This window comes from Solanum verrucosum, unplaced genomic scaffold, assembly GCF_900185275.1.
Source record: "Solanum verrucosum unplaced genomic scaffold, falcon-dt-bn FXZP01000165.1, whole genome shotgun sequence".
Classification (NCBI taxonomy): Eukaryota; Viridiplantae; Streptophyta; class Magnoliopsida; order Solanales; family Solanaceae; genus Solanum; species Solanum verrucosum.
Genome location: NW_026020340.1, coordinates 2,183,032 through 2,204,144, shown reverse-complemented (window position 1 = coordinate 2,204,144; position 21,113 = coordinate 2,183,032). Strand labels below are relative to the sequence as shown.

Genomic DNA, 21,113 nt, shown 5'->3' with positions numbered 1-21,113 from the left:
AATATATTGTTATATATATGTTTGAAATTTTGAATTATAACTGCACGTAAAGGTAGTTTACCTAAAAATAACCACCTATGGGATAACTTGTATATATGCCTTATCACTACAATAAAAATACTTTTTAGTGGCAATAAATATACACATTAACAATGAGTGTTAAAGTCTTTATCGGCATTAGTTAATTGTAATTGGATCCAATGTCACTAAAGGTTTTAGGAACATATACAAAGAGTGTTAATTACCGCTAAAAGTACATATTTAGTGACAATTAAGCTATTGCCGTTAGTTAATTGCCACTAAAAATCATTTTTGATGTAGTGTATTTTCGACTTAAAAATTAAAATAACTAAACGTGATCAGTCACAACACCAACAACCATCTATCCTCGGAAAAGATAAAATATATGCAAATTATATTTTTACTTTTAAGAATAAAGAAGTTATTTCAACAGACACTCGACTCAAAATATAACTAAACTTATTTAGTGAGGATTGATACAATTTTTTTTCCTGTCTATTGTGGAAGCACTCTTTGAAGAGAATACTATTTATGTTATTTATGTTTTTTCCCCTTCTAGTCCAAACAATGAACAAATATAATTTTTTATTATTTAATTCATTGTACTTTTAAAAATTCACTCTGTATATAATATTTTTAAGTGATCATACGTAAAATCAACCTTGATTCTCGATTAATAGTCTTTTTTTTGTCATTATCCTTCTTTTCGAAAAAATACATCAAGACAAGATCAAGGAAACGTCAGATAGTAAACACACTCCACCTTCAACCTTGAGATTGTAGGTTAAAATCATCAAGGAAGCAAAAAGTGGTGAAAGCTCGTAGAAAAGAGTTTTAAAACAAAGTATCTATAGAAATGTGAAATCAGTATTGAATCAATCCTTAATTTCGTTCTTTCACTTCAACAATCATAAAAAGATAAATCTAATCCTATTAATTTGATTCCATTTCATTTAACTTCTTTCATATTCAGTAACAATTGTAATTTCACCTTCAATAACTTTTTAGTAATAATTTCATTTATCGAGTCGAAACAAATCTTAATCAATTATATCTAACTTAGATCAATTACAATGTTAGTTAATTTGATTATTGTTTTACCATCATTAAGGATTCAATCAAATAATTCCAACGAAAAAAAACATATTCAAAGTTTATCACTTCAATAAAAGCATCGAAGTCGATTTTTCGAAAAATAGTGACAAAAACTTAAATAGTGCACTTAATTGGCCCAACAAGGTCCAATAGTAAAAAGTAAGCCCATTGGGGATTTGGGACAAACCATATAAAACGGCGTCGTATAATCTGTTCCGCCGGAATTCCCCCGGAGAGATGGATGAAGAAGAGCATGAAGTTTATGGTGGTGAAATCCCCATTGAAGGTGACATGGAACCTCACAGTGCTGACGTGGACATGGCCACCGCCGATGATGACGCTGTTAAGGTTGTCTCCCTACAGTTCTTGTTTCTGTATTTTCTTGATTTGTTGATAAAAGTGGAGGGTAGATATAAGCATTTGATATGAATTTTGAGATGTTATTGATGATGGGGTTTTTGTGTTTTTGTGTGGGGTACTGAAGGAATTGGATGAGATGAAGAAGAGATTGAAGGAGATGGAAGATGAAGCTGCAGCTCTTAGGGAGATGCAGGCTAAGGTTGAGAAGGAGATGGGTTCTGTTCAAGGTTGTCCTTTTTTGAAATTTCTTTTTTTTTTATTAGTTTTTGACAATTGTGTTTTTGGGTTTTTGATGAGTATTGATGTTATGTTTATTGGGTTCTCAAGTGTTGGATTTTGTTTTGCTAAAGTTGTGGTCTTTGAGGTATTTGTGTTTCTGTTATAGTGGTATTTGAACTTTAAATGAGTCTTTCAACAATTGGATATTGTGTTATGTGCTGTCCAAGGTCTTCTGTTTTGAAATTTCTTTCTATTTGATTAGTATTTATGTTAAGTTTATTGGATTCTCAAGTGTTGGATATTGTTTTTGCTTTAGTTGATAAAAGTTGTGATCTTTGAGGTATTATGCAATTGTGATTGAGGTATTTATGTTACTGGTATAGTGGTATTTGAACTTTATGAGTTTTTCAATAATTGGATATTGTTTTGCTGGTTTTGACGAAGTTCTTATCTTTGTGTTATTGTCATCATAATTGATCATAAATCTTTTATCTTTCTTGGTTTGTCTGGAGAACTTGTGTTTCTGGTATAGTGGTATTTGAATTTTTATTGGGTTCTTAACAGTTGGATATTGTTTTGCTGTTTTTGGCGAAGTTGTTATCTTTGGGTTTTTGCCAATTGCCATCTTAATTGATCTAAAAAAATTGTTTTTCTTGTTTTGGTAGGAGTAGTTGTGTTTCTCTAATCTAAATGTTTATTGGATTTTTAAGCTATGGATGTTATTTTGTTCTTGTAGACGAAAGTTTTGATCTTTGGAGTATTTGACATCTTAATTGATCAAATGATCTTTCGTCTTTGCTTCGAGGAGTTCTTGTATTCTTGCTATCTGAAATTTCATTGGGTTTTCAGAAATTGAACACTGTTCTGCTCTTTTTAACCAAAGTTGTGATCTATTAGGTATTGTTATCTTAATTGATCAGGGAGCTTTTGTCTTTCTTGGTTTCGGAGGAGAACTTGTGTTTCTGCTGTTTGAACATTTTTTGGATTTTCAAGGCCTTTTGGCACATACCATAAGTTACCTTCTTAGAACTTATGGTCTTAAACATGCCATGACATTTCTATGGTTATAAGAGAGTATATCATTATGTAAAATATAAAAAAGTTTATATCTAAAGAGCTTCCAAATTTAGAAACATGACTGAAAATTTTAAGTTTCATATAAAATGAAGCAGACGATACTATAAGTGACTATTGTTGTCGCTTATTGATGACACTTGTTAAATCTAGAGGATCAGCTGATCCTTGAATGTGGATTTGGAGTGTGTGGGGTTTATATATAGGGTGTTAAAAAATTCCTGTGGCTGTGGTAGCATCCACCGCCTCTGCCTCTGAAGATTCTTTGTCTATTCTTGCTATATGGTTGGATGTGCTTCTTCCTTGACCTAATAACTTGTTAAAGTATCAATGTTTAACATATAAGTGCTTAAAATGCAGGTCTCTGTAGGATATTTATCGGTTATCGATTCAATTTATCTTGATGGGACTTTTTAAAATCTTAGTATTAGTGATAAAACTAGTAGCATGGACAAGAGGGTACTTCAATATCTTAAAGTTTTCTTCAGGCAGGGTCACATTGGAGCTATGTTGACACCCTCTAAATTGACCACCCTACCCAGGGGCGGAGGGAGAATATTAGTTACGAGTTCGGACTTCAGACGAACCCAATAGTTTTGTTAAATTATGTATTTGTATTAGGAAATCCATTAAATATATACACACACACACACACACACATATATAAAAAAAAAAATTGTGAACCCGGTAACTATGACGGCTATGGTTTCAGTGACAACTCCGCCTCTACCCACAAATGAACTGTGGAGGAGGGTGGAACTCCTAGCCGAGTTTCAGCATTTCAATTGTGTTTCCATGTAAATAGCATTAAATGGATTCTTCCATTTGTAAATTTTTTGTTTAACCAATTTTATGCATGCAATATAAATCGACCTATTTCATTCTGTCCTTTTTCAACCTATGATTTGTTGGCTAGTCTGTTAATAATGTTCTTAGTTATCACTGTATTATAGAAAAAAATTGAAAGGTGTATTTTACTTTTTCCTATTCTAATTGGATCCTTTTTGCCAATCATTTCGATTAGCAGATCCTGCAAGTACAGCTGCTTCACAGGAAAACCGGGAAGAACTTGATTCACGATCAATATTTGTTGGCAATGTAAGAACCAGATATCCGTAATGTTCAATTGCTGATTGATTTTTCAGACATGCTATGCTGAACATGTTTCTGTAGAACTTGATCTATGCTTGTTAGTTATTTATCTGTTTGATTTTCTAATGGAGCGAGTTCATTATTGCGTGAAATTACTGTATTTTACCTGTGGGGTTCAACACCATAATTGCATGAAATTATCTAACTCTATCTGGACCTTTTGTCATACACGTCTTATCCTTTTCATTCATATATCTTAGAATAACCAAAGGAGTCGTCTATAGTTGGTGTATTTATGCAGAAAACTCTATATTATGTAATGTTGGATAAAATGAGGAATAACAATACAGGGATTAAGCTATTACAGACAAAAATGCCCCTTTAAAAGTATAATTCATTTATAACAATGTCCTCATTATTAATCCTTCATAACAATCACTTCATTGTTAATCAACACATGAATGATTATCTTTTTTTGTTTTATTTTTCCTTCGCTTTTTATTTTCTTGTTATTGGGCAGTTCAATTCTTGTCTTAATGCTGTCTTCATCTTGGTTTGGCTTTGATACTTCTGAGAGCCAGCTTTGACTTTCTCTCACTATGATCGCAGGGACATTCACTTTTCTGAATACAGTGGCATTCTTACCAATATTTTTGATGGTGAACAAGAGTAGTTCTGAACTTAGATATGTTTCACTTAGGGAGCATTTGTAACTACATGTTTGACTTGTGGAAAAGTTTTAATCAAAAAAAGAATGAAAAAAAAAAAAGAAAGATGAAAAGTCATGAAAATAGATTATAAAAAAAAAACAAGAAAAAAAGACAAAAGCGAAGTCCCCATTGAAAAAAGATAGAATTGGAAAAACCCTTTGAGGCATAGAAAAAAAAGACAGAACATGGAAAAAAATATATGGGGTTGTAATATGAAAGAATTCTGAAAATCACTTTGTTCTGGAGTATTTGTACATTAGATTCAACTCTAGCGAGAAGACTATTTTTCTGTAAGTCGCAGAGCCTAGTCACTGCCATGCAAATTCTAGATGCCGAGTCTGATTGCTGCTGGCAGCTGGTGGACGTGGTATTCAGGTCTAAACCTGTTTTGGTGAGGTGTCATTACTTTGTATTCAGCCTTACTTTCTATTCAGTCTGATTGGGCTTTATCGGGTGTAGATGTTGCTATGACGGATAATTTTTTTGGATAGTGTCCCCATAGATAGCGTGAAGCATAAGAGTGTTGCACAGCCAAGATAGGGGGTTTGTTGTGCTGGATGGACATTCTCTTTGTAGGTAGAACTTAGAAGGCCCTGGAGCTCAAAACTATTATTTTCTTCCACGAAGGATGTCACTGATCCAATTTCTGTATGCTGCTACTTAAATATTAGAGAATTAGTTTTTACAATATTCAAACCTTGCAAAAAAATTTAGCTTTCCGTTACTTAAGTTGTCAAGTCCCTACTCAACAATGTCTGATGCAATTACGACTAATGTTTCTAACCAGCTTGTACTTCATGTTGATTTGACAGGTTGACTATGCATGCACTCCAGAGGAAGTTCAGCAGCATTTCCAGGCATGTGGTACTGTCAATCGGGTTACCATTCTTACTGATAAATTTGGCCAACCCAAAGGTTTTGCATATGTGGAATTCATTGAACAAGAAGCTATCCAGGAGGCACTCCAGCTGAATGAGTCTGAACTGCATGGACGTCAGTTGAAGGTAAAATTCGTTTCTTTTACCTGGATAGAATTTCTTCATCTGATCAAAATGGGAAAAGAAGATAAACCAGTGAAAACATACAAAAACAGGAAAATCAGGAGCAACAATTTGCAAGAAACTTGAACTGGCCTATCAGTTTATTATGTGTAATGTTAATCAAGTTAAAAAGATCTTGCTGTTATTTGTTGAGGTGTCTTGCTGATGTTTGCATTATGTTGTTTATATCTTAAAATGACTATCCTTTAAAAATTCTTTTGAAATACGTCAAGAAGAGGAACATGAGACTTCTATAAGGAATTCAAAGATAAGTTGGCTCCGATCCTAAGAAAAATCATGTTGAACTTCTTTATATTGTGGTAGATTTAGACTCCCTTCCCAAAAAAAATAATTATTGAAACTCTGATGATGCATAGTTATGATATTTTTAGTTATTCAAGTCATCTTTTCCTTGAGTTACATTTATGGCTTATTAAATTTGAGGTAATGAAGTGGGACGAGAACTCTGGGAGACTAGGGTTCAAATTCCAGCCGGCTACAAGAAACATAAGGTGATTTTTTCCCTTTTTGCACAAGCCTAGGCGGCAGAGTTACCTAGTATATGTGTTGGTGGGATGTAGCATATACATATTGCAATAGTCGAGATGTGTGAGGGGGTATATTATTGGCATATTGTTGGTCATATAGTAAAATGATCCTGTTGTATGGTGTATTTCCCCCTCCCAATTAAAAAAAATAAATTGTCTTTATCCCCAGTTCCTCATCATACCTCTGGTATTTGTGTTTGTGGTGCATAGCTTCTAATGCTGATGCTCTTACAAATTTACAGGTGATGCCCAAGAGGACTAATGTTCCAGGGATGAAGCAGTTCCGTCCAGGGCGCTTCAATCCGTACTTAGGAGGTTACAGGTCTAGAAGGCCTTATGCAGCCCCCATTTTCTACTCTCCATACGGATACGGGTGAGAATTTTGATCATCTCAAACCTTTCACTGCCCTGTTATACAACAACTTTTTTTTTACTATTTCGCGTGTTTGCAGAAAAGTTCCAAGGTTCAGGAGGCCTGGGAGATTCATGCCTTACTATTAAAAGATGCCAAAATCTGATGAATGCAGACACTAGAATCATAAATCAAATACTGATGCTGTCGTTTGGAGACCATCCTTTTCAAAAAAATTCCAGTGTATCATTTAGGTTTTGGTTGAGACATTGTAGTAGCTATCTAGCATAAGTTTATGCTTTCCTATTTGCATTTGCCTTGGTCAAAAATCTCTTGTACAACACTAGAATGATCCTGTTGGATGTTGAGAGGTTATTTAGTTGACCATATTAACAAAAAATGATATTCACCGCATAACATTTTGCCTATGTTATGGTTCAATGTTCGGTTGGTTGTACACACAACAACAAACCTGGTGTAATCTCACAAGTGAGGTCTGAGTAGGGTAGAGTTCACACATATGTTCAACATTTGGTTGGTTGTACACGAAAAGACAACTCGTGAAACTGATTGCACAAGAAGGGAAATTGGCTGCATTAAAGTTACCTTCTGAAGTAAGGTCTACGTATACACTACCCTCTCCAAATCCACCTGTGTGATTGTATTGGATTTGTTGTTGTATTAGTAGTTTATGTATAAGTAGCTGTTGCAAAATCAGTTGCACCATGGACTAGCATATGGAAACATGAATTGAGCAGGCCATCAACAACAAGGGAAGAAATTGTCAAGTATAATCTAATCACAGTAAGATGAGACAAACTTGACAAGGTAGGCAAACACATTAGACTAAAACAGCAAAACCAGTATCTCAAAGTATCATTCATACATCAAGCAAAGAAAAATTGAACACCCTTATACCCTAGACTTACAGTCCAAGCTAAAATAAACAGAACAGATAACGGATAAATCGACTAATTTTACTTGATGATCATTTCCCCTTTGATCTCTGCAGGAAACCTATTTACCTCATCAGGCAAGTTGCTCTGCCATGTTTATTAGTAACATGTTTATCATTGCATCCAAACAGCAGCTCAGATGGCCAGAGGCCACATATATAAGTTATTGGATACCAAGAGAACAAGAATCCATACTAAAAAAGTACAGGTAAATTAGATAAGCCTACAGACGTTGAGTGGACATTCTTCGTCTTCTTAGTCGTTCAGCTACAATGAAGGAAAGTTCAAGAGACTGAGAAGCATTCAATCTTGGGTCACAATGAGTGTGGTAGCGAGAGCCCAAATCGTCATAGGTTACTGTTCGTGATCCACCAATGCATTCAGTCACATTTTGCCCTGTCATTTCTAGGTGAATACCACCAGGGTGGCTTCCTTCTTGCTCATGCACATCGAAGAAAGCTCGGACCTCAGCCTGCCATTTTAGCACAACATGACATTCAGATACACGCTTTTTTAAACTTTCAGATCGAAAAATAGAAACTGTTGAAATCTCAGGCTGTCTAAAAAATATACAACACACTTTCAACCACATAATATAATCTACCTCCAGGTAAGCAAATATATAAAAACTTTCTACCAAGAGTCGCTGAGCAAAAGCATCTCTCATTTCATGAGGAAGCAGCCACCTCAGTCCATTTAACTTCTAAGAATAATCAGAAAAACGACGCACATATGAAACATACCAGGATTGAATCGAAAGCACGGGTTTTGAGTCCACACGGTGCCTTGATGGTATTCCCGTGCATTGGATCACAAACCCATGTCACAATCTGACCAGCTCCTCGTACTGCCCTGACCAAGTGGGAAAGTTTCACTCTCATGTTCTCAGCACCCATTCTAACAATTACAGTTATTCTTCCAGGCTTATTGGCAGGGTTCAGGATGTCAATGAGCTTAATTAGCTCTTTTGGATCCATTTTTTGACTCACCTACAACAAAACTTCCATCTTTAGGCAACTAACGTAAACAACGTTGGCTAAGGAAACGGGGTAAGATCTCAAAATTAGCACAAATGAGTTAAAAGGAGCTGAAAATGCATTTATAATGGTAAATATACACATGTACAATAACAGGTAAATCATTTCAATTAATATTACAAGAGAAACATAAAATGGTGCTTAGATAGATACATCAGGCATAATTAAGAAATCATAGCCATAGCTTATATTTCTCAGTCACCATAGATGTCCAACTCCAGGGCACAATTAAGAAATTTATAAAACATAAATGTGGGTGTGCTTTAGAAGGTTACGCATGAAAATGGGTCTCACGTTTCTGGTTTAATGGTAAGATTCTTGCTGAAGAGTGAAAAAATTGGTGACTTCAACTCTAGGGATTCCCCAAGTAAATAAGGGGAAATCAAAAAGTAAACGGAGTGATTAGAGATGCATAAATTCTAAATTCTGTTTTCCTCTACTAAGATTTTCCTTCATTGTTAGATAAGTCGAACAGCCTAATGCGTTGAGCAATGAATAAGCTGATTAGTAATACTCATGTTAGCATATTGCACTACAACTGCTTTAAGCTATCCATACCTTTATGCCAAGAGGGTTTGCAACTCCTCTCAAAAACTCGACATGAGCACCGTCTAGTTGCCTGGTTCTTTCCCCAACCCAAACCATGTGAGCAGAACAATCATAGAACAGACCAGAAGTTGAATCCTCCCTTGTAAGTGCTTGTTCATAAGGAAGAAGCAAGCACTCGTGGGATGTCCAGAAATCAGTTGTTGACATGATAGGGTGGTCAACTGTGAGTCCAGCAGCAGCCATGAATCCTAAGGCTTCATCAACCCTGTGAGCTAGTTCCTGATACCTGCAAATCATTCCCCAATATTAAACATATTAGACTTAAAATTGTCTGATTAATCCAATCTGCATGGCTGAATATGCAACTGAAATTGACACTCGATGTCATCACAACAAAGCCGGACACTTCAGGCGAAGTCTTTAAAATGATACACCAAGCATAACCATGGAACTCATTCCAATTTTTCATCTCCTAAAAGACATTTGTCAGCAACATAAAACATGATTGACTGCTGAAGCAAAGAATCTGCAGTAAAACTTAATTAAAGATTGTGATTTGTCATACCTATCTCCCTGCTCACAGTTCTCCACAAAATCAAGATTCCATTCGGTGACCCGCTGCATTGCAGCATAACCTCCAGTAGCAAAAGCTCTAAGAAGATTAAGAGTCGCAGCAGATTGCATGTATGCCCTAATAAGCCTATGAGGATCCGGAATTCTTGACTTCTCATCAAATGTATCACCATTGATATTGTCACCCTTGTAACTTGGTAGCTTCACTCCATTTATCTCCTCAAACGGATCTGATCTTGGTTTTGCAAACTGACCCGCCATTCTTCCAACCTGCAATTAACCATGTAACAATTTAAGCTTAAAGCCGTGATCTTTTTTCAATCAAGAAGCTCATTATAATGATCTGTGTTTTATCTATTCAAGATCCTAAATAATCTACAACTCAATCCACTTGAGTATAGCAAATATATGCACATTCAGATCAAAACTGTATTGAGTTTTCTTTAGTTTACGAACCAAGTTATGTAGGAACAACTATAGTTGTACAATCTCTAGATATCAAACAGAACTCTAGCTTGACATAGAATATATAGCATAAACTACACTATGACAGGTACAATAGGAGCACAATTTTCACACAGACCCATAAAAATAAGAATCAAGAATCAGCAGAACACACATATTAGCACATCAAAACACAGAATTTGGAATTGGGGTCATAAAAATCAAATCTTTATCACCTAAATCACATGAACAATCAGCAAAACACGCATATTAGCACATCAAAACACAGAATTTGAAAATGGGGTTCATAAAAATCAAATATTTATTACCTTAATCACAGGAACTTGTCCACCAAACATAAGAACAACACTCATCTGAAGCAAAATCCTAAAAGTATCACGAATATTATTGGCATTAAATTCCTTAAAACTCTCAGCACAATCTCCACCTTGTAACAAAAAAGCTTTCCCCAATGCAGCCTCACCAAGCTTCTCTTCCAAACTCCTTGCCTCACCAGCAAACACAAGTGGTGGATTCATTTCAAGTGTTTTAAGCACAGATTCAAGTTCTTTCTCATCTGGGTATTCAGGAAGTTGCAAAGCTTTCTTTGTTTTCCAGCTATCAAGACTCCATTTTCCTTGCTTAACTGCAGTCTTGGATGGCTCCGCCGCATGTACGGCGGAGATGGGGTGGCGCCGCCCATGTTGGGTGGTCGGAAAAAGGGAAAAACGAGGTTGGGGTAACGGGTTATGGAGAAGATGAGATTGAACAAGGGATTTTGATGATGACAATGATAAGGTGTTTGATAAAGCCATGATTATTTTTTAGCTTTTGATGATTCTTGAATCCTCTTTTTTCTCTCACTATAAAAAGTACAAACTTTTTTAGAGAGAGAAAGGGGAAGAGGTATCAATGGAGGAGGAGATCTAAAGGGGCATTTTAGGATTATTTATATTCCTAACTTTTTGGGCAATTTGAGTTGAGTACATTCCCTTGAGAGTCTTCATGCAATTGATAAAGTTAATGTCATGTAATTATAAAAATATATATTTATATCGTAAAAATAATCTTTTTCATCAATTAAATGAGATTAGGTACAAATTATGATGTTTCGATCATTTTCTAAATTACATGCATAACAAAAGCTTATATTTATATACCTAACTTTTTGGGCAATGAGTAAATATAATTTATGGAGTCTTGACGTAATTGATTAGAATGTCATGAGATTTAAGTTGTGAAAATAAGCTCTTCATAAATATAATTAAGATTAGGTACGAAATATTTTTGATACTTATGTTTCGACATTTCTAAACGACATGCATAACGAAAGTTTAGTGTATCAAACTGTATTTTTTTTTTCCTTTTACAAGTGAGATTATAGTGAGTAGGTGTGGAATTGGTAGTTGTGAGAGGCATTTTGGTAAATAAGTTGTGAAATTGGACAACAAAATATAGGAGAGTCGGTTTGGTATTTTTGTTTAACTCATTTATGATAATTGCACTTTTGGTACCTCAATTATTGATAAATATTAGTTTTGATTCTAATAATATTTTATCAAGTAGTTAATCATCGATTGCATCTTAGATAAACTCGCTCTTAAATAATAGCTTGCAAGTCATACAAGAAATATAAATCTTACTACACAAGTCTAGTACGATAAGTTTGAATGAAAAGACGTTATAGCAGAAGAAATTATTCTCTAGTTTTTTTTTTATGAAATACCACATATTGCACCAATTCAATCATCTTTATGAATATATTTCGTTAGGTATAGTTAGTCTTAAATCCGTTCAATAGAATATTTAGGTTGATTTTAGGTTATGAGTTGTTATAGAAATACCAAAAAGTTATAATGGACCGATAAATATGTCCTCTTTCATGTTAATTAAAGATTTTAAATTCAAGTGTTATAAAATTACAGTTATTTTTTATAAAGAACATTTTATTCTTTAAAATAAAATTTTATAAAATAAATTTAAATTAATCAAATCTCGAAATGAATACGATAAAGGAAGTATGTTTAATGTCCAAATTTTCTTGTCCTTTTTGTGTCTTCTATCTGTTTCGTTGCCAGAGAGGACAAAGAATAGTGTCTTCCCCTTTTGTCTTTTGAGCTAAACATTTGATTGATTAAATATATTGCAACGTTGTAATAATTAGTTCCATAGATTTTGTGGAGTTGTAGGTAGAGTGAATCTATAGTATCGAATGTGAATTTTTGAAAATTCAATAATTTTTATTTAAATTTATATTTTTATAATTCTTCAATTATATAAAATAATTGTATAGGGAGGGAGATTGGAGAATATAAGTTGGTCATTTACAAACTACTCAAATTTAACATCTATACAATTAGGTAAAAATGTGTATTAACTAATTATAATTATATGATTTTTTTAGTAATGATATGCTATACTCATGGAGTTTGTATAAAATAGGATGGAAATTACAATTACTTTTGTGGGTAGATCATCTATTATTTTTTAAGAGTAGTTTTATTTTAGGTTGTCTAATTTAGCCGAAAAGGATTGTAATAGAATGATACGTATGCTTTCATTCTTAATCAGATGTTTCACGTTTAAGTTGTGAGTGTTGTGTCATTTTATTAAAGACGGTTTCATCCTTAATTGTGAAACTGTTGTTGTGCCTGCTTACCATAGCTGGTGTGACAGCTTTACAGTTGCACCCCATTGACTTGTTCTGGACGACTCCCACTCGAGAGATCAAGTCCCTCTTACATATTTCATAATTTGTTAATTCATCAAAACATCAAAATATAACATGATCGCAAATTCCGATTTAGTCGAATTATTTTATTTTTAAAAAAAAAAAAAACCTTCTCTTACTATTGCTACAAAACGTTACATCCCAATGGGTCATAATTAGCATGTTTTTGGCATGAAATTTTGCACCTATAAAGAAGATTTTTCCCATGTCTAATCATTGAAGGCAATATTGAATTATTATTATTTAATTGTAATAAAAATCATTGCTTAAAATCAAGAAAGTTGCCTTCATAATTCATATTATAAAAAAATATATAAAATCATAAAGATTGATAAGGTATCTTTGTGGTTGATAGGTCTTTTGGACCAGTTGAGTCATGGTCCTCATATCTGGAATAATCCCAAGAATCTATCATCCAACTACCCTCTTAAATTATTTGGCCTTTCAATCATTGAAAAGGTTTCAATATGTATGAGCCGGCTTGTGGATACGTCGATTAATTTTATTATCTATCACAAGCAACACGTATCAAATAAAGTTATCTTCTCCAAACACAAGAAAATAGAAAACTGGCATTTGCAAATTAGTTAACACCAAAAAATACTTAGGTTAGTGATCATGTGATTAGGACTTAGATAAGTGGATATTAGTCACTTCATTAACCAATAATGTGACCAAATACATGTGACTATGGAGATAATTATGTTTAACTAAATTAATCTGATATTTACATTTTTGTAATAAGTACCTACAAAATATTTGTTAAGCTAATTATTATCAACTACTAGTATTTTCAATATCTAACTTTTAGAGAGAAACCACATATACACAAAGAGGGGGAAGGGTGTAACTTGTAAGACTTGCTTCCTTATATACCCAACACGTCTCTCGTACTCTGTATATGTGGGATTCACATATAAAACAGAAAATTTAATAACTCTTCATTTTCTTTTTCAAGTTTCTAAGTCAAAAAGATTAGTAAAAGTGTATAAAAACATTAATCAAAATCACTTATATTTATTCAGACTTAAGTTCTAGTAACACTACTCAAACTACTATGAGGGGATGGATGGTAACTCAGTTTATTGGATACTAAGAGATCAAGACTGCAGACTAAACGCCTACACGCGTTGAGTAGTCATTCTTCGTCTTCTTAGTCGTTCAGCTACATTGAAGGAAAGTTCAAGAGATTGAGAAGCATTCAGTCTCGGATCACAATGTGTGTGGTAGCGTGAACCCAAATCATCGTAAGTTACTGTTCTTGATCCGCCAATGCATTCAGTCACATTTTGCCCTGTCATTTCTAGATGAATACCACCAGGATGGCTCCCTTCTTGCTCATGCACATCGAAGAAGGCTAGGACCTCAGCCTGCCAGTTTAGTACAATATAACATTCAGATACAAGCTTTGAACTTTGAGATCGAAAAACAGTAACTACTGAAATTGCAGTCTGCCTGAAAAATACATTACACTTTCAAGTTTCAACCTCATAAAACCATTTCCAGTTGAGCCTCAAACTATACGGAATCAAATATCTATACTTTCTACTAAACGTCGTTGAACAGATTAATATCTAGCAAAAAGCATCTCTCATTTTCATGGGAAGCAGCAATTTCATCTGTTTCACTATGAATGGAGACCCCAAGTCTTGAGAAAAATTTCATTGTCCAAAGTGATTTTACCCAAGAATCATAGAGAGGATGCACAGATGAAACATACCAGGATTGTATCGAAAGCACGAGTTTTGAGTCCACATGGTGCCTTGATGGTGTTCCCGTGCATTGGATCACAAACCCACGTCACAGTCTGACCAGCTCCTCGTACTGCCCTGACCAAGGGAGGAAGTTTCACTCTCGTGTTCTCAGCACCCATTCTTGCAATTACAGTTATTCTTCCAGGCTTATTGGCAGGGTTCAAGATGTCAATGAGCTTAATTAGTTCATTTGGATCCATCTTTTGGCTCACCTGCAATAAAACTTCCATCTTTAGGCAACTCATATAAACAGGCAAAACAACATTGGCTGAGACAACTCGTAAGATCTCAAAATTAGCACAAATGAGTTAAAAGGAGCTGAAATTGTATTTATAATGGTAAATATACATATATAATAACCAATGGAATTATTGGAGATTCATAAGTTCTAAATTTTTGTTTTCCTTTTACTTCTTACTTCATATTTAGACAAGTCAAACAGCCTACTGCACTGAGCAACGAATAAGCTAATCAGTAATACTTACTGCTTTAAGCTATCCATACCTTTATGCCAAGCGGATTTGCTACTCCTCTCAAAAACTCAACATGAGCACCGTCTAATTGCCTGGTTCGTTCCCCAACCCAAACCATGTGAGCAGAACAATCATAGAAAAGACCAGAAGTTGAATCCTCCCTTGTAAGTGCTTGTTCGTAAGGAAGAAGCAAGCACTCATGGGATGTCCAGAAATCAATTGTTGACATGATAGGGTCGTCCACTGTGAGTCCAGCAGCAGTCATGAATCCTAAGGCTTCATCAACCCTATGAGCTAGTTCTTGGTACCTGCAAAACATTCCCCAATATCAACCTATTAGACTCAAAACTACACGGCAGAATATTTGACATTTGAAGTTGTAACGACAAAAACTTGGCACTTCAGGCCCAAGTACAATTGAGAAGTCATTAAAATGAATAGAGTTAAAAGTACTACAGATCAAGCATAACCGTGGAACTCTTTCCAAATTTTCATCTCCGAAAAAGACATAGGATACGTTTGTCCGTGCAAAATGTTCACTTGTTTTTTTAAAAAAACAAACTCAAAACAATGTTTGGTTATCCAGTGAACTCATATTTTGAAAACCTTTTTGAACATAAGTTTCGAGTTTAAAAAGTGATTTCGACCAAATCTTCAAGTGAATTTTCTTTTTCTACTCATAAACTTTCAACTTTTTTCAAGTTGATTGCATGTCAAAACACATATCAATTTCCAAACACCTTTTTTCAACTTTTTTTTCGAATATCGCATTTTTATGTCCAAACGCCTACATAGAATCTGCTGTAGACCTTCATTAAAGATTACAATATTCATACCTATCACCCTGCTTACTGTTCTCCACAAAATCAAGATTCCATTCAGTAACCCTCTGCATTGCAGCATAACCTCCCGTAGCAAAAGCTCTAAGAAGATTAAGAGTCGTAGCAGATTGCATGTAGGCCCTAATAAGCCTACGAGGATCTGGAATTCTTGACTTCTCATCAAATGTATCACCATTGATATTGTCACCCTTGTAACTTGGTAACTTCACTCCATTTATCTCCTCGAACGGATCTGATCTTGGTTTTGCAAACTGACCCGCCATTCTTCCAACCTACAATTAACCATAAAACAATTTAATCTTAAAGTCATGATCTTTTTTCAACCAAGAAACTCATCATAATGACATGCATTCCACCTATTCAAGATCCTAGATATTCCACAACTCATACACTCAAAACACTTGAGTAAAGCAAATACATGTATGTATCTACACAACTCACAAGTCTCATACACTCGTCTTCTTTTTTTACGAATGTGGAGTCCGGGCCAGCTTTCGCTCATATCCACTAATTCCAGGAGATACCTGCCACCTTCCACCTTCCACCTTCCACCTTCCACCTTCCACCTTCCACCTTCCACCTTCCACCTTCCATCTTCCACCTTCCACCAGCAACATGTACCAGGTAACTCTGTCCACTAAGACTAGGACAGATCGAAAGAATCACCTAGTATTTTTGTAACATAAATACTCATAGCTCTCAACCACGTCATTGACCACTAAGCAACACTTAACTCAAAGTCTCTCTCACACACACACACAACATATATATATACACACGCATACAAAACATACAATTTTCACACAAATACACAAAAATGAGAACTAAGAAACATCATAACACACATATAAGTCAATCAAAACACAAAATTTGAAAATGGGGTTCATAAAAATCAAATCTTTATTACCTTAATCACAGGAACTTCTCCACCAAACATAAGAACAACACTCATCTGAAGCAAAATCCTAAAAGTATCACGAATATTATTAGCATTAAACTCCTTAAAACTCTCAGCACAATCTCCACCTTGTAACAAAAAAGCTTTCCCCAATGCAGCCTCACCAAGCTTCTTCTCCAAACTCCTTGCTTCACCAGCAAACACAAGGGGTGGGTTTGATTCAAGAATCTTAAGCACAATTTCAAGATTTTCTTCATTTGGGTATTCAGGAAGTTGCAGAGCCTTCTTGTTTTTCCAACTTCCAATACTCCATTTTTCTTGCTCCGCCGCCGCGTGTACGGCGGAGATGCGGTGGCGCCGCCCATATCGGTGGTCGGGAAAAAGGGAGAAATGGGGCTGACATGAAGAAAAGTTAACTAGGGATTTGGCTGCTGACAATGAAAAGGTATTTGGTAAAGCCATTTTTTTAATTAAAAAAAATAAAATTACATGCATATTTTAAAATCTACATAATTTCTAAAATAGGAAATTAAAATATACTTCAAGTAAAATATAAGAAATTTTACATCCTTGATTACACTTTCCTAAATTAGAAAATTTCCTTCCTCTAGTGATTATACGTACTAGTAATATAGTAATTATTACTCACCTTCACTTTCATTATATTAAATATAAATATTTATGTTTATTTATTCTGTTTGAAAATTTACTTAATAATTAATCTTTTATTATTGACTATAGTTATAATACTTCCATACAATTTAGCATAGACTTGGCTACCTTTTGATACTTGCATAAATTTAGCAATACACAATGTATTGATTATATAGTTGTTACTTTTAGTGTCCGCATAAATAATATTTGTATAAGTTATACATGAATATGCGTTTTAGTCTTAGGCGAGACAAAAGGTGAAATACAAATACAAAAATTAATACTAAATTTTATGTATTAAGTAATTAAAATGGCCAAATTAACTATCATGTATTAAACATTTTGAAAATAAGTAAATAAAACAATTCTTGTAATAATTGCATTTATATATTATTAATCTCAAACATTACAATTTTTACACCATCAATCTCTACAATACACATTAATTTATGCACAATTTATCTTTAATCCAAATGATCCATGAAGGTGGTAATCTTCTAAATTGCATGAACTTGTTTGCAATCTCTATGTCCAATGGTCATTGGATATAGATTTGGACTTGTTATATGTTAAAATATTTGCACTCGATCTTTATATCAAATTAGACAAAAATAATTATAAGTAATAAATATCAAATTTTAAGAGCAATATTAAAATTCAAATTAATATATTACCTAACCCTAATCAATACATCTAGCTTACCTTGCTCGCACGTTCAAGTATGCAAACATCTTTATCATTTTATTATATTTTTCTATCCAATAAAAACATTCATCGATAAAATAAAATTGTGTGATATTCAGGTATTTGGTGTTACAGATGCAAAGCCTGTCATCAAAGTATTATGTCGAACCAAGGTCATATGCTATAAGGCCTTAGTTCGATGTGAAAACTTAACAACAAGTCTTGCATATATAACACCAAAGTTCGATTCACACAACTTTATTTATTAATGAATGTTTTCTCTAAGCACCATAAAGGGGGAAACAATTGAAAATGAAGCTATTTTTCAATGTGATTTTGTCAGAAACTAAAAATATGTCAATCGAATTTATAGGAGAAAAAACACACGTTAAAAAGGTAAGTTGTTGTAAACCTAAAATCAAGCAAGGTAAGCAAGTTATATATATTAATTAAGGTCAAAGATATGGGCGTAACCGACAAAAATAAAGTCAAACCATAGATTAATTAACAATCATGATTAAGGTCAAAGATATGAGCGTAACCGACAAAAATAAAGTCAAATCATTAATTAATTAATAATCATATACGTTTAAACACGTGTATAGTATCTAGACAATTTTGGTCAATACTAAGAAACTCAAAAGATAGACAAAAAAGAGCATGATTCAAATTTTTAGTAAGTGATTGAAAGGGAAGCAACTGGACTAGACTAATTATCTCCATCAATAACCCTATAAAGTTAGTGCTATATATTTTTGGGACTTTTTTTTTTGTGCAAAAACCGAAAGTTTGGGGATTATATTGGCTCATTAAGAAAGTTAAAGGTATTATAATGTCTTTTGACTTTTAAAAATGGGATTTTTTAACTTTGAATTTTATTTTTTAAATATATCAATTTTGAATTGGATATCAAATTTAGCACTACGAATTTTTAGATATCCGAAAATTTAATATATCTATACCTTATATTCAATCTACCCATATCAAATACTAATAAGTTATATTTACAAAGACCCGATAGATTTATATCCTATGACCCTAGTTATTATAATATTAAGTCCAATAAGAAAATTCACGATATGAGTGTCATAGTGACCTCAATCGTTGTTAATCGTAGAAATTATAGATTTACATTTACTTGTGTCCGTCTGAAAAATTACAATATAATTTATCTCTTGGTTTCTAATTTATTATTCTTATTATTAACTATATTTATTTCTTAAAATGCATTTTTCAAAACATTATATTTTTATATTCAAAGAGTGATACAATACAAATTGTCATTTTATTTATTGTTCCTTAAGGATGTGTTATATTAATACTACTGCAAAAGTAAAAATAAATAAGAAAATAATTTTGAATTTTCTAAATTTGTGCCTCGGACAATTGATAATGTATTCTTGACAATAATTGTGTGAGGCTTCTTTTTAACTCACAAGCATGTGAAATCAAATCAACATTGGTTGTGGTGTAGTGATGAGATTGTTCCACTCTTAATCAGATGTTTTAGATTCGAGCACTGGTATGGAGAAAATCTTGTTGGGAGCATCACCCCCGAATGAGTCCTACAATATGCGATTCAAATTTAATCAGAGCTCCAACATAGACTCCGAACACCAGAGGAAAAATAAAAGAAAATAATGTGAAATCCAAACCTCACACCTCTACGTATATAGACTTTAAGTCTCACCTTTTAACTTATCTAGTTTGGGTCATAATCAAATTTTTTTAGCTATATCGTTATAACAAAAGAGACATTTAGTGATACTAGATTTTTTTTAATCATATTATATTATTTTCAATAAAAATAATATATCACTGTAAAATAATTGTTGCAAGATTTTTTATTTGTGGCAGTAAATTAGTATTTGGGATAAAAATATAATGTTATACACCTAAGGACTTGTTTGATTAAGAATATAAAATGTTATATTACTTTCATACAATTTCACATTAGTGATACTATGCTTGGCTACCTTTTGATACTTGCATAAGTTTAGCAATACATAATATATTAATTATATATGGTTATTACTTTTAGTGTCCGCATAAATAATATTTATACAAATTATATAAGAATACGCGTTTTAATCTTTAGGCGACACAAAGGTGAAATACAAATACAAAAATTAATAAAGTTTATGTATTAAGTAATCAAAATGGCCAAATTATCTCTCATGTATTAAACATTTTGAAAATGAGCAAACAAAACAATTCTTATAATAATTACAATTTATATATTATTAATCTCAAACATTACAATTTTTACATCATCAATCTCTATAAGACATATTAATTTTTGCACAATTTATCTTTACTCCAAATGATCCTTGAAGGTTCCATGAAGGTAGTAATCTCCTAAATTGCATGAACTTGTTTGCTATCTGCATATTCGATCTTTATATCAAATTAGACAATAATAATTATAAAAGTAATAGATATCAAATTTTAAGAGCAATATTAAAATACAAATTCAATATTACCCTAACCCTAATCAATACATCTAGCTTACCTTGCTCGCATTTTCAAGTATACAAACACCGTTATCGTTTTATATATTTTTCTATTATGTAATTTTGATAATATTTTTCAAGTTTTGGTTAAATCAATAAAGTAAAGAAGTACTTACTCTATAAATCTTCTATTGTTGCCCCTATAAAAAGCATCCATTGATAAAATAAAATTGTGTGATATTCAAGTATTTGGTGTTATAGGTGCACAATATGTCATCAAAATATTATGTCGAACCAAGGTCATATACTAGTTGAATCATTAGTACCTATATGGCCTTGGTTTGATGTGAAAACTCGACAACATATCTTGCAACTATAACGCTAAAAACTAATTCACACAACTTTATTTATTAATGAATGTTTTCTTTAAGCACCATAAAGAGGGTAATAATTGAAAATGAAGCTATTTTTCAATGTGATTTTGTGAGAAACTAAAAATATATCAATCGTATTTATAGGAAAAAAACCATGTTAAAAAGGTAAGTTGTTGTCTA

At 33.2% G+C, this 21,113-nt stretch overlaps 3 protein-coding genes across 5 annotated transcripts; 1 reads left to right on the top strand and 2 right to left on the bottom strand.

The window, feature by feature from the left end:
• Positions 1–1,274: 1,274 nt before the first annotated feature.
• LOC125837212 (polyadenylate-binding protein 2-like) lies at positions 1,275–6,928 on the top strand. Of its 3 annotated transcripts, none has more exons than XM_049516363.1 (6): positions 1,275–1,464; positions 1,601–1,703; positions 3,797–3,867; positions 5,384–5,575; positions 6,402–6,532; positions 6,612–6,928. In XM_049516363.1, exons 1-6 carry the CDS (start codon positions 1,354–1,356, stop codon positions 6,658–6,660), a joined length of 657 nt encoding a protein of 218 aa, XP_049372320.1. In that variant the 5' UTR covers positions 1,275–1,353; the 3' UTR covers positions 6,661–6,928. The 3 variants fall into 3 exon arrangements, with proteins under 3 accessions (XP_049372320.1, XP_049372319.1, XP_049372322.1); XM_049516362.1 differs by having other exon boundaries at positions 1,302–1,464; positions 3,794–3,867; XM_049516365.1 differs by lacking the exons at positions 1,275–1,464; positions 1,601–1,703; positions 3,797–3,867 and adding an exon at positions 4,674–4,962 and having other exon boundaries at positions 6,612–6,827.
• Positions 6,929–7,340: 412 nt separating this feature from the next.
• On the bottom strand, positions 7,341–10,991 carry LOC125837181 (phospho-2-dehydro-3-deoxyheptonate aldolase 2, chloroplastic). Its single transcript, XM_049516328.1, has 5 exons — positions 10,400–10,991; positions 9,619–9,896; positions 9,063–9,339; positions 8,211–8,456; positions 7,341–7,939 (listed from the first exon to the last, which is right to left on the bottom strand). Exons 1-5 carry the CDS (start codon positions 10,883–10,885, stop codon positions 7,691–7,693), a joined length of 1,536 nt encoding a protein of 511 aa, XP_049372285.1. The 5' UTR covers positions 10,886–10,991; the 3' UTR covers positions 7,341–7,690.
• A 2,760-nt stretch (positions 10,992–13,751) lies between these two features.
• Positions 13,752–17,341, bottom strand: LOC125837222 (phospho-2-dehydro-3-deoxyheptonate aldolase 2, chloroplastic-like). Its single transcript, XM_049516378.1, has 5 exons — positions 16,778–17,341; positions 15,865–16,142; positions 15,060–15,336; positions 14,522–14,767; positions 13,752–14,171 (listed from the first exon to the last, which is right to left on the bottom strand). The coding sequence occupies exons 1-5, from the start codon at positions 17,261–17,263 to the stop codon at positions 13,923–13,925; spliced, it is 1,536 nt and encodes a 511-aa protein (XP_049372335.1). The 5' UTR covers positions 17,264–17,341; the 3' UTR covers positions 13,752–13,922.
• Positions 17,342–21,113: the final 3,772 nt, after the last annotated feature.